This window comes from Brassica napus, chromosome C1, assembly GCF_020379485.1.
Source record: "Brassica napus cultivar Da-Ae chromosome C1, Da-Ae, whole genome shotgun sequence".
In the NCBI taxonomy this organism is placed as follows: domain Eukaryota; kingdom Viridiplantae; phylum Streptophyta; class Magnoliopsida; order Brassicales; family Brassicaceae; genus Brassica; species Brassica napus.
Genome location: NC_063444.1, coordinates 38,245,368 through 38,258,905, shown reverse-complemented (window position 1 = coordinate 38,258,905; position 13,538 = coordinate 38,245,368). Strand labels below are relative to the sequence as shown.

The following is a 13,538-nucleotide window of genomic DNA, read 5'->3' as shown; positions in this document are numbered from 1 at the left end:
TTCCAAAAAGTATGTGACCATTATTTTTTGGAGTTTTATTAATACGATATTTGTATTAAATTTATTTATATAGTTGGTCCGTAGGACATAAAATCAATTTATACTCGTAAGCACTAATCTAGATGGTACATAAAATATATTTTTAATAGTTTCGATCGATGTTGAAGTGAAATGTCCGAAGTTAACTCGGTCGGTGATATGATGTCGTAATCTGAAGCATACATTTATTGGCATTCTAGGTGATTTTCGTTAGAAAAAAATAAGTATAACATATTGCACGTATTGCCTCTTAACAAATACAACTGTACAGGATCATTATTATCAACTACTTCATAAGATTTTCAAAATTATTAATATAAATTTTAAATATAAAATTCATGTCAATTTCAAATAACAGTTTTTTGGTGATAAAGATATTAAGTTTCTGAGAATTTTTATAGTTAAATGTTAATATAATTCAATATAACTTATATTCAATTATAAAAGATTCAAACTTGAAAATCCTCAATATAAATGCCCTAAGTAATAGAGTTATGGTAAGTTATAGTCAGGGACTAATCCAGAAGTTATACTACGTTTGACCCGTACGTCTTTGTAATGGTTTTCTTGTTATAGGAGCATAAAGTAAAAAATATTTATTGTGTACACTAAAATGAATTTTCACAATTATCTAACTAATTTACGTAACTTTACCTTAGAGAAATATTAAAATTTTAAAAAAATTACGTGTGTAGAAATTAAGAACAACAAAATTAGCTGAAAAATAAGAATAATGCACAATTTTCTTAATATTGGTTGTTGTTTTTTTATTAAATTTCTTAAAAGATTTATATATATATTTTTTTTAATTAGATTGATTCGACTTTAGACATGTGAATCAACACTGACTAATTTCTAATATATCGAACCTTAATCATATAATAATCAAAATTCCCGACTTGTTCAACTCCCAAAAACCAAAACCTTATTCAACCTCACACAATTATATTTTTTGACTGTTCTCTTCGGAACATATATAGCAAAACTCTATAGCTTGACCATTTTTTATCTTTAGCAAATTTTCATCAACTTTTGATTTATCTTTATTTCTGCCAAATTGTAATTAGTTTTAACAGTTTTCCCTATTTTTACTAAGTTTTATAACTTAAGATCACTAAATTCACATTCCATATACATCAGAAGTTCAAAACGCATATTGTTTCAAACTCCTCTTAATCAAGTCTTCACTAATAACCTAACTAACTCACAAAATTCTAAACCCATTAATAATTGATGGTTTTTCAAAAGGTTTCTTACATAAAATAACAATAAAAAATAAAAAAAACAAGTGAGAATTTATTTTTTAAGTTAAGAAACGTTTCTGGTACAAAAAAACAGGGAAAATTGGAAATATGGAATAAAAAGACAAGTAGATTGTCCCTTTGCCATAATATGAATTATAAGTTGTCCTAATGCCATAATGTTTTCTGTAAACCCAATTAAACCCCTAATCTAATCTTTTAAACGTTTTTGTTAATTTAATTATGTTAATAAAATATTATTATTATTTTTAATTAATTTAATTATTAAAAAAAAATATATACAAAAGGGAAAAAATCGACTAAAATTTCCCCCAAGCTCGATGAACCCTAATTGCTGTCTCCTCCTTTGGCGATAGAGAGAAAGGACGATTTGAAGGGGATCTCGCCGTCGCCGGTGTCGTTTTGGCCGGTAATACTCCGCCGGTGTTCTTCTTCTTCTTAATCGAAGTCTCAGAGACCTCGTCTCACTTGGCGACTCGTTCTCAATTAAGTCGCCGAAGACCGCTGAAGCTCGCACCTCGCCAATAACTGAACTCGTGCCTCACCGCTCCGCTCTCACTCTCTCAGCCATAGTTTCAAGCAAACCAATCGATTCTCCTCAGGTTTGTTTATGAATTTTTTGCATGTCTTTGTATCTCTTACTTGAGCTTGTTTAAGATCGATTTTGAATGTCATAAGTTTCGATTCTTTTTTCTGTGAATTATTATATAGGCTTCAATCTTATCAAAATTTCCTACTTTTTTGAGCTTTGGTTAATTTGTTTTTGTAGCAACCGATCTCTAGTAACTCTTGTTTTATCTTGTGAATTATATTATGATGCATGCGTTTATAAATATTGACTGTAGTGATTGTGTTTCTTGCATTGTTTATAGGTATGACGATTGATCAGTTGCCTAAATGCTTATTCAAAGAGGGAACTGAAACACAAGTTGAGAAGGTCAACAACAGTTGTCGAACTTCCATACTTGCGAAGGTGGCGAAGTACTGTCCAGACGAGTACAAAGAAGTGTCGGAGGATCCGCTATTTGCTCAGATTGTGGCCATTCATGTACACAAGCTTCAGTTTTTGGCAAGAGCGATCCACACCTTCGTTTGCAAGCAGCTTCTGTCCGCAAAGCATTATGAGTTGTGGTTCCATTATGCTAGGAGGCCTTCAGATTTTCAATGCAAGAATTCTATGCCATCACAGGTTTGAAATACAATGACGAGCCCGACTTGGAGATTGATGACTGGGAATATGATGGAGGGTTTTGGAGTAAGTTGCTAAGGAGACAGAAAAATATTTCGGTTCAGCAAATCAGGAAGGTTCATGTGAAGTTGTGTAATACATGGTCTCGTGTTGATAGGCTGCGGTTGGTCTATTTGTGTGTGATTGCTGGTATTCTTATGGCGAAGGATGAGAAGGTGTGGATCCCATACAAGTACATCAAGCTCGTGATGAACTTCGAGAAGATGAGGAAATATCCGTGGGGTCTTCACTCTTTTGATATGCTGGTGAGTTCCATTATCAACGCTAGGGATAAAGTGAAGACGCAAAACAGTTATGTCGTAGATGGATTCTCGTATGCACTTCAGATTTGGTTGATGGAAGCTGTTCCGGACATTGGGTCTCTTTTGGGTCAGAAACTGAGAGAAGGCGTGAAAACCATGAGGTGCAGAAATTGGAAAGGATCTGCTAAGATTTCCTATGAGGATATTATTACCATAGAGTCTAATTTTGCTTCCACCGTAAGTTCTGTTTCCTTTAATTGATGTTATTGATGTGCATAGTTCTTAAATTGGTGCGTCTTTAACCTGTTTTAATTTTTTTTTTGTAGGGAGATGTGTTTCCATCCATTTCTACATCTGGAAATTTCAAAGACGTGATTACTGATGCCGAGTTTGTTCGAGTCTGTGAGATGAAGGATGAAAGAGTTAATCTAATCATTGACATGCAGCGAAACAAGTATGACTGGAGTAAGCATGTTTGGGCTTATAAGGAAACAGTGAAACCATTTCAGTACAGTTCTGAGGAAGATGGTTCAGATGAGGAAGCGGCTGTAGAGACAAGTGAAACTGAAATTGAAGAAGAAATAGAAAGCACCTGTGTGTCTCCTACTAAGAAGAGGAAGAACAGGTTTCGGGATACTGGTGCGGAGTCGAGGAAGAAGAGGTTACTTTGCCAAAGATCAACCGAGAAATATGGAGATCTTGAAGAGGAAATGAAGTCCTATATCCAGAGTATGTTTAACTCTTCTTTTACTGCCTTAGGCCTCGAGGTACGCGAGATTATTGAAGACCGCTTTACCAAATTAGAGGAGAAGATCCTTTCATCTCAGACTCAGGGTGGTGCACCTGCTAATACTCAGACTCGTGGTACTGATCCGTTTTGGACTCCTTCTGCTGCTGCTGCTGGTGCTGCTGCTGCTGCCACTGCTCCGGCTTCGGTTTCTGGTCGTCCTCCTGCTCCTACTCGGGCTTCTACTGAAGCTCCTGCTTCGGTTTCTACTCCAGGTCTTGCTCCTTCTCGCAGTGCGGCTTCTGCTCCTTATCGCATTCGAGCTTCTGCGACTGCTCACAATGGTGGTCCTGCGAATGCTGCGAAGACAAGGTCTCAGACAAAGGTAAACAAGAAGTAGATCATTTTTCATGTCTTCGGTTGCTGTTATATTTTCATGTCTTTGGTTGCTTTTCTTTTTCATGTACTCGGTTTGCGGTTTGTAATATTATTTTAAGAATGATGTTGTCTTTGCTGTGTGTAATAATTATGTAAGGATGATGTTTTGGATCATTTGTGTGATATCATTATAAGGATGGAATCTTTCTTTAAAAAATATTAATGTCATGTTTTGTGTTTCGTAACCAGGATGCAGATTTGTCTGATGTGTTTGGCAGCTTATTTAGCACCTTAGATGTGAATATAGGGACCCAAGAGTACTTACAGAAGACAATGGGTAACCTTACACAAGAGTCAAATGTTGACGGTTTTGATCCATCTCAAGACAAGCAGTCCGAAGGACCTTCTGATTTCACTACGCCAGTGACTTCTTTTCGGCCACAGATCTTCAAAACACCTTTCTTGATTGATAGTGATGATATAGAAGTTCGTTGCAAAGCGAAAGACTACGAATTAGTTTTCCTTCCAGAAGAGAAATGGGCCAAACTAACTGAATGGACATTGAATTCCACGTAAGTTATTTGAATTGTTTTATTTATTTTTCCTCAAATCTACCTCTTCACTAACATCTCAGCAATGCTTTCTTTTTACAGAGTACTTCAGATTGGGCCATCTACATTTGATGCAGAGTTAGCCTCGCGGATTATTGGGCCTAATATTTGGTTGAAGAACTTTGTGAGTTTAGCTCTGATATATTTTGCAGATTGCTTTTTGTTGTTGGTTCTCATTCCTAAACAAAATTGTATTGTCTTTTTCAGGACATGGACGCCATGATGTATTTGTTTCGGGAAAAAACCACATTGCGTCGGTGGAGTCCAGACCGAGTCGCATTTTTGAACTGTATGTTCAGTAATCAGATTATCACGGCCTATGGGAAGTTAGATGGAAACAAGAGAGGGTACAAAATCGACGACAATTTTCTCGAGTATGGAAGAGGCGAGCTTCCATATCATGGAAGCACAGGTTCAGTATGGAGCGTTGATGTCGATCGTCTCTACATCCCTATATGTGTTAACCAAATCCACTGGATCTCTATTTGCGTCAATCTTGTGAACCGGACAATTGATGTCTTCGATTGTGGGGGTAAGAAGAACAACAGGGTCATCGAAGCTTTTGCCGTCCTCATTCCACGAATCGTCAAGGCAGTCCAGTCGCCAGAGAGGAAGAAAGATTTCAATGTGAAACAGTATACTGTTTCATATGTCCCCATGCGCGGCCTAAACATGAGTGGTAATGATTGTGGTGCTTATTCATTGAAGTTCATAGAGTGCCATCTACTTGGATTAGATTTCTCATTGGTGAACGACGAGAACATCAAAGAAGCCCGACACAAGATAGCTTTTGATCTTTGGGAAGCAGCAAATGATGCGGTCTTGCAATCTCGGATGTCTACATTTAAGCCTCCAAAACGTGCTCCGGTGAAACCTGTTGACCTCGGTTAACTTCATGATTTTTAGCTTGATCCTCTTAGATTTCAAGTTTGTTTCTTCTTTGGGTTTAAGACATGGTTAATTGATTCTTACATTACTCTTATTGTTATGGAATTATTGGTTTTTCTACTATTTTACTGTTTTATGAATTACTTTAAGGAAATAAATCACATAGGGTGTCATTATATACTCTAAACCCTAAAATACCGTAAACCCTAAATTAGCTCCGATTCATACTCTAGAACCTAAAGTAACTTTGATTCATACCCTAAACCGTTTATTAGCTATGATTCATACCCTAAACCGTTTATTAGCTATGATTCATACCCTAAATCCTACATTAACTATGATTCATACCCTAAACCGTTTATTAGCTATGATTCATACCCTAAATCCTACATTAATTATGATTCATACCCTACACCCTAAATTAGCTTGAATTTATATCACAAACTTTAGTATAGATAGGTTTCAAATACAATACCCTAAATCACATAAAGAAAGAAAAATAATTTTTTGTTTTAAAAAATAAAAATTAAGTATATTCAAAAGACGATTTTAAGTTGGAGTTACCCAGTAGGCCCAGTATACTGTTTCTGGTTAAAAAATAAAAATTAAGTATATTAAAACCCGACCCTGAACCCGGATCCACACACCCCCAAAGACGTGATTTTCTTTTCAGTTGTCGAAACCTAAGAAAATAAATTTGAGAGAAAAGGGGATTAGGGTTCTTTGTCTGCGAATCCTGTGAGTCTCGAAACGAATTAACAATGACCAGTTCGACGACTTCTTCTGCTCGTTTTCCTCGCATCTCTAATCATGGTGTGCCCACAAGATGTTGGTGTGGCGAGGGTATAACCACTTTTGGTTCATCGACGGCGGAGAATAGGTATCGACGATTCTACAGATGTCAAATCGCAAGAGATGTAAGTCCATGATTCAATTTCGTGTTCCACATAACACCATACTGACTGTTTTTTGGTTTCTTTTGCTATAGAGAAAAACTGAGAATCATCTATTTAAATGGATTGATGAAGCTTTGATTGACGAGATACGGATGGTAGATGCGAAACATGAGAGAGTTGCTCAAGAGATTACAAAGTTTGAAGAAAGGGTTATGGAAAAAGTGAAGTCCGAAATTGTTAGAGTTGAAGCTGAGATGTCAGAAAAGTTCAAAGAGAAGGTGAACTTGGAGATTGCTAGAGTTGCACAGGATATGAAACAGAAGCTAAAGATTACGACGGTTGCTATGGTTGTTGTGGGAGCAATCGTGGGAATATGGACTTCTCTGACTGTCTGAGCAAGTTTCAGTGATTGGTTGCTTGTCGTTTGAGTTTGATGGGTTCAAAATAGCTTAAGATTGCATTATTGTTTTCATTATGATCGCCTATAATACACTTGATGGCTTCTTGTTGACTCTCGGTTGCTGACTATTATCAGCTTCAGTTCACATTCTAATACTTTTCTTCTCCTTCATGTTGTTTCAAAGCTAGTAGCTTCAGTTCACAATTTTCTTCTCCTTCATGTTGTTCACGAAGCTAGTAAAAATACAAGAGAGATAACACGATGTCTAATATCCATAACCAAGAACAAAAAAATCCAAAACCAAGCAAAACGAGTAAATCAAGTAACCAACACCATAATGAAAAACAAGCTAATCAAAAGCAAGAAAAATCCAAAACAACGAACTGGCTAAATCACTCTGTCGCATGTAGCTCTGTTATGATTCTCTTCGCCACATCGACTGCATCTGCGCCTCTTCTTTTCTTCAGCTCCTTGCGATGAACGAAGTTTGTCTTCGACCGTCTCGTATCTGCGCTTTCTTCTCCTTCCTGCTCCTCTTCTTGATTCAGGAGGTTCCACATTAGCATTCCAGAAATCATCTGGAACAACCCAACTATCCTCCGGAACACCTATTGGATTGATAGTTTCTTCATAAGCTGTTCTCCAAGTGGAAGTCGTGTACATTTCATCCGTTAGTGAGGATGGGGCTCGACCAACTGTTAAACCAGCCTTGATTGCGTGTCTACATGGGATTTTCAGTAGGTCGTATTTCCCACATGAGCAGGTTCTTCTATCCAAATCAACCAGGCAGTCGATTGTATCTCCGCGAACCAAAAAACGGCACTCATCAACTGGCTGAACCAGAAACGTTTTACCCTTATTAATCCGCCTGTCTATCTTTTTCTCGATGGCAATAGTTAATGGTTTTGTGTGCTTCCTGCTTCGTGTGCGCCGTTCGAAGAACCAACGGGTCAGCATTTCTCTGATGCTATCCAACAAAGGAATGACTGGATACTCTCTTGGTGTGCGCAAAGCAGAGTTTATTGATTCAGCTGGGTTAGTCGTTCTGATGTCATACCTGAATCCTGGAAACTGACAGCGAGCCCACTTTGTAACATCTGCATCTGTTAAATATTTTCCAATAGCTGGACTAATATTGCAGACAGCTTGGAATCGCTTCTGAAAATCAATGACTCTATAAGCTTTAGAAGCTTTTGCAATCAATCCAGCCAGTCCCTTTCCTCTGTAATGTGTGACCACATTATTCAACAAATGGTGGATGCAAATTCCATGATGAGAAAGAGGATACACATTCTCTATTGCCTTACAAAGTGAGGCATTTCTGTCTGACACAAAAGCTAGAGAATGCTCGTCCGCAATAACAACCTTTAGCTGTCTCATAAACCAATCCCATGAACGATCATTTTCTGAGTCCACAACCGCAAACGCAACAGGATACAAGTTAGAGTTTCCATCTAAAGCGGTCGCAGCAAGTAAGACCCCTTTGTATTTGCTCTTCAAAAATGTCCCATCTACCACAAGAACTTGTCGCATGGCTGTCTGAAAACCTCGTACTGATTGGCCAAACGAAACGAAGAGAAATCTGAATCTACCATCAACATCGGTTTCATAAAACGTATGCGTTCCTGGATTAGCTTCTCTCAGCATGTGCAAGTACTTTGGAATTTTTCCGAAACTCTTCTCTGGAATACCTCTAACCATGCTAATTGCAAACTCCCGAGCATCCCATGCTAAGGACTTAGATATCTCACATCCATGTTCCATCCTCATAATCTGAATGACATCATTTGTTTTGGGACCTTCTTTCACACCATCATACCTATGCATTATTAGACTGCCAATTGTCTTTGCAGAAGCTGTCCGACCACCATTATTCATACTCGACGCAGCGCATGTATGATCCGCCACATATTTTTTGATGATGAAATATGTGGAACCTGATAACCCCTCAGCTCGAACACTCCATTTGCAAGGGTTGTATTTGCATCGGATGTACCAAAGGTTTCTGTCAGATTTCACAACTTTGTAATCGAAATTATGCGTCATTGCCGACATTTCCATAGTTGCTTTCAACATGGTTTTGTTTTGAAACGTTTCACCCCTCTTCACAACATCCACCATAGAAAACCGAACACTTTTTCCATTATCGTCTTCTTTTGCTTTAATGGCGAGAACATCATCTTCTTTATTGGCGTTTGAGTTGGAATTATCTTCAACATCCTTGCTTGATTCAGATGAACGAACACTGTCATCTCGAGGTGGAAACGAGGAAGGTTCACCTTGTTCTCTGATAGGCGAGCTAGATTTCTCATTATCAACCCCAATGTTGCTGTTGTTTCCACTGATAGGTGAAGTAGACACACACAAGCTTGTAGAAGTTTTTCCACGTACATAAGTAAGAAATTTTTTGACTTGCCGATCACTCTCAATGATAACTGGGGGACAGTCTATTGAACCGATTAACTCCATAGGTAAGTAGCTTAACTGAAGCTCGACAAGGTTTTGGTCAATTCCAAAATCTTCTAAAACCATACGCCTTAGGTCTTCAAAGGAACTTGTCAATTCCATGTACAATACTCTACCTCGTTTGTTCTTATCAACCGCAAATCCCCATCCTTTAAGGGGATCAAATTTCCACAACCCACAAGAAGCATAGATATGCATCTTCTTCAACAAGAAATTCAAAATTTTTGGATGAAAAATATCAAAATCCTCTCACCAAGAAGAAGACCACGATTTTTTAAAAAAAAATTTACTTGGAATACACGAAATTTAAGGAAAATAGATTTAGAAGATATTCTCTTACCAGATTATGGAGATATTTAAGGAAAATATACAATTCGAAATTCGTAGAACGTACATTACGTTGTCCGAAGAATAAAGGAATGTGGTAGATTATGGAATAATATTATGGCAGACTCGTGAAACATGGCAGATTTTGTCATTTGGCCTCTGTAGTTATATTAGGAAATAATAGTTAATCAAATCTACCGTAGTTCAGAAATAAAAGTTATGGTAGTCGTTTACTTCTACCATGTCTACCGAAGTTCAGAAATAAAAGAAAGAGTAGTCGTTCAATTCTATCATGCTAGAATTATAACAAATGGTCGATTTAAAGTTCTGGTGTTTGCAGATATTTATGTAGTTAACCGAATATGCAATCTACATCCTCGTAGACACTAGATTATGTTTTCTGCCATCGGTAGACCAAAATATGAAATTGTGTTCCACAATTATTTAGTCAACCAAAGTATTTTTCATATGTTTGTCTCTTGTTTATATACATTTTGTATATTTTTCCATATTTTTAGGATTCTTAAAATAATTGATATGATTTTTCAAAGTTCATCAGGGGTACCTAAGTCCAAATCTGACCAAAAAGAGATTTATGGCAAAGGGGCAATGTACTTGTTTTTCTATTCCGTTTTGACAATTTTTTCTTAAAATTAATTGCATAATAAAACAACTTTTAACTATTGATTTAATATTGTCAAGAGACTTCGTTTAAAAGACCCATGAGTGAGGGTACTCTAAAGAGCTAATAAATCATAAAACAACCATTAAATGCTTAATCAACAATTTTTTTTTCTCTTTTTTTTTTTTAAAAAGAGAGAAGGCAGTGTGAACTTGAAAATATCTTTGTTTTCAACCTAAAACAGCGAAATGAATAAACGATTCACAAAAAGTTAAAAAAAAAGACACAAAATGCGTCTCTTTGCTACCCTAGCGATAAAGTAGCCGCCAACAACGCTTCAGCTGCTCTGGGGTCGGTGCTCCTCACCGCCGTTGGGAGCGGCCCCGCCTCGACTCTCTTCTTGTATATACGGTGTTAATCGAAGCAGTACAACATCTTTGATAGGATGGCTCCAGATCTGGGTTCAGAGTGAAGATTTGGTGATTCTTTGGGTCAGATTTTGGTAGCCTCTGCTCGGATGGAGATGTTTTGGGTGCAGGGCCGTCGGATTCCATGGGTGGTCGGAATTAATCCACTGGATTTAAGCTCATGTGTATAAAAGTCCGGCTATCTCTATTACTCCCTTTCATCTCCTGTTTACGGCCATTCTTAGGATGTTTTGATGCTGCTGATGATTTAGTTTGTAGTTCTAGGTCTTTTGTTTGGTCCTTAGACTGACAACATGGTACTCTAGAGAAGGTGTCGGGTTTCTCATCTGCTATATGGCTTTGTTTGAGTTGTTTCTCCAACTTCGAATCTGTTTTTTGGTGCGTAGTACATGACTAAATCGGCTCTGATGTGGGTGTTTAATTCTTCCATCGGAATTGGTGAGGCGGTTTCTCTGACGGGTCAGCGGTGGTTCTGAGTGTTTGACCTTTTCTTCTTTGTCCATTGGTGTCATGGTCGAAGGCTACATAAGCGGTGGCTTGTGTTTTATCTTGGGGTTGTGCTTCAGATTCTAATGAACTTATGGAGGTTGCTGGTTTTGAGGCAATGAGGGAGTGGCCTCTTAGAGTTTTCGGTTTCGGTCTCCGGACCGTGCTCTGTGTTTTCCTTATCTGAATTGGAAGGTGTCTTGCCTCTTATCGAGTTTTATCCTCTGTAAGTTCCCCTCGTTTGTCCCTTATTTCTATTGCTAGGATTGTTCTTAGTAAAGCTTCGGTGCTGTGATGTTGTGCTATTTCTTGGTGTTTACCAGACGGATTTCTCCGGATTTTATAGTAAGGAACTGTGGAGCTTTAGCTCAATTGCGCTGGGTTCTTGAGTAGTAGATTGTCAAATGAGTTCTTCTTCATCGGTTACTCGGATGGAAATCCGTTTTCTTGTAGTTTCCTTATGAAGGAGTTTTTTCTTGAGTGGCGGTTGCTCGTGATGTTGGATTGTGTTCTAGAGCTTTGCTCTCATCTAAAATAAATGTGTCTTTTAACGCTTTTATTCTCATTCTGGCATCCGGTATCGACTTACTTCACTTCTCTAAAAATTTTGTATTTGTCCCAGATGTTGTTAGTGTATTGTTTCCTTCCTTGTTCTTAAATTTATGTGTTTTATATTGTTTTCTTTCTAGTTTCTATGAGGTGATGTTAACTTTGCCGGTTTATGACTCTGGAAGAAATGTGTTCTTTGATGGTTTAGATGTGTAAGAAATGTTTTCAACTTGTTTAATATAATCTTCGAATGACCAAAAAAAAAAGAAAAAAAGATTCACAAGTTTGGCAGAAGAATCAATAGAGTAAAAAGTTTTGAGATTCCAATATTGAAAGAAACGCCGGTTTTGTTCCAAAAAAGGAAAGACATTTTAACAAAAAAAGGAATTGATATGTCACTTTAATGCCAAAAAAGGAAAGAAATAGTACTGCCTAGACAAAGATATTTAGAGAGAGAGAGAGAAAGTAGATTTTGTTTAGGGTCCGGCGTACGGACGGCGCGTGAGCGACCGTGCCATCACCGGAGCCCGTCTTCTCCCACCAAGCTATTTTATTTTGCCTCTTCTTCGCCGCCCCTCAATGATCGCCTTGTCTGAGTTGTGGATCTGCTTCCATCCTTCAACGGTGGCTTAGCGTTTGGAGGAAAGACGCGTTCGGGTGAGGTCCGGGTGCGAGTAAATTGGTTCGGCTGTTCGTGTTTTTGATTCCGGGTGGTGGAAGCTACCCTAGTTCCACCGACGCCGGCTTGAGTTTCCGGGAAGAGGAGACTTACTCAGCTCCGACTTCGCCGGCCTTTTCTCCGGGAGGTAGAGGCTTTCTCAGATCCACCGACGTCGGCTTGAGTTTCCGGGAAGAGGAGACTTACTCAGCTCCGACTTCGCCGGCTCTTGGCTCCGGAGGGTGGAGGATCTCAAAGCTCTGCACTGTCGGTATTGGAACCCGTTGTCTTGTGGGTTGTGGCTACTAGTTCGTGTTGTGTGAAGCTGCGGTGTGGCTCTTGTCGTCACAATGGTTGTGCGGGTTCAGTGGTTCGTGGCTTCCTTCTGGCGGATGATATTTCGAAGAATTCGATGAAGCTCTCCGCAGTAAGGTTAAGAGTTGAAGAAAAGTTTGGTTTCGGTGGAGGCTCTCCGTATTTGAGCTCCGACGAAACGAGGTGTACGGTGGTGGTGCTCCGGCGGTGCTCCGATGCGGCGATGGTCAAGTCGAGGCGTAGGTGACGCGTGTTGCACTGACGTTGAGATCTCAACGCGTGTCCAGCTTCCTTGACGCGTGGGCCAGCAAAGAGGCGTCCGGCCCGCGTAGTTTGTTAGTTTCGGTTTAGGCCGTAGGCCCGTATTGTTGGTCTGTTTATGCCTTCACGTGATGGATTTTAAGTGTAGTAGTCTTTTGGGCTTTGGCTTGGTATTTGTTGTTGGGCTCAGTCCCTTTCTATTAATAATAAAAAAACTTTGCGAAAAAAAAAACAGGAAACAAATTACATTAGTTGGATTCATGGAACATATAAAAACTCAGCCACAAAAAAGAAAAAAATCATTTTTCAAAAGAAGGTGTCAGGGATGTTTCGTCAAATATCTAGGCCATCTCAAACGTCCATCCAAGTCTATTCCATATAAAATAGTTAATTGTTTAAATCTTGAATGATCATTGTATACGAGTCAATCAGACAAAATATAAGCAAAATAATAATTGTGCAAGTTAAATTTATTTGTATATATTATCGATTATCTTTTTTTATATTAGATAATTCTATTTATATATATACAATATTTTTTGTTGTTATTATATAATTTCTTTCTGATGGACCAGATCAATTTTTATTAAAAGAAATAGAACTAAGCTATAATTAATATATCATGGGTTGTTCGAATTGTATATTAAACAAATTATGACACAAAAATCATATTTTTTTCACCGAACACATTCTTGAAAAAACTGAACAGTACTATTTCCATAGTTGAATTATTT

The 13,538-nt window shown here is 38.1% G+C and overlaps 3 protein-coding genes across 4 annotated transcripts; 2 read left to right on the top strand and 1 right to left on the bottom strand.

The window, feature by feature from the left end:
- Positions 1-383: 383 nt before the first annotated feature.
- On the top strand, positions 384-4,116 carry LOC125580220. Of its 2 annotated transcripts, XM_048744433.1 has the most exons (3): positions 384-1,903; positions 2,174-3,029; positions 3,119-4,116. In XM_048744433.1, exons 2-3 carry the CDS (start codon positions 2,466-2,468, stop codon positions 3,917-3,919), a joined length of 1,365 nt encoding a protein of 454 aa, XP_048600390.1. In that variant the 5' UTR covers positions 384-1,903; positions 2,174-2,465; the 3' UTR covers positions 3,920-4,116. The 2 variants fall into 2 exon arrangements, with proteins under 2 accessions (XP_048600390.1, XP_048600389.1); XM_048744432.1 differs by lacking the exon at positions 384-1,903 and having other exon boundaries at positions 1,924-3,029.
- A 2,041-nt stretch (positions 4,117-6,157) lies between these two features.
- Positions 6,158-6,687, top strand: LOC125579988 (uncharacterized protein At4g04775-like). Its single transcript, XM_048743917.1, has 2 exons — positions 6,158-6,313; positions 6,385-6,687. The coding sequence occupies exons 1-2, from the start codon at positions 6,158-6,160 to the stop codon at positions 6,685-6,687; spliced, it is 459 nt and encodes a 152-aa protein (XP_048599874.1).
- A 392-nt stretch (positions 6,688-7,079) lies between these two features.
- On the bottom strand, positions 7,080-9,356 carry LOC125579987. Its single transcript, XM_048743916.1, has one exon. It carries the CDS (start codon positions 9,354-9,356, stop codon positions 7,080-7,082), a length of 2,277 nt encoding a protein of 758 aa, XP_048599873.1.
- Between the last annotated feature and the right edge of the window lie 4,182 nt (positions 9,357-13,538).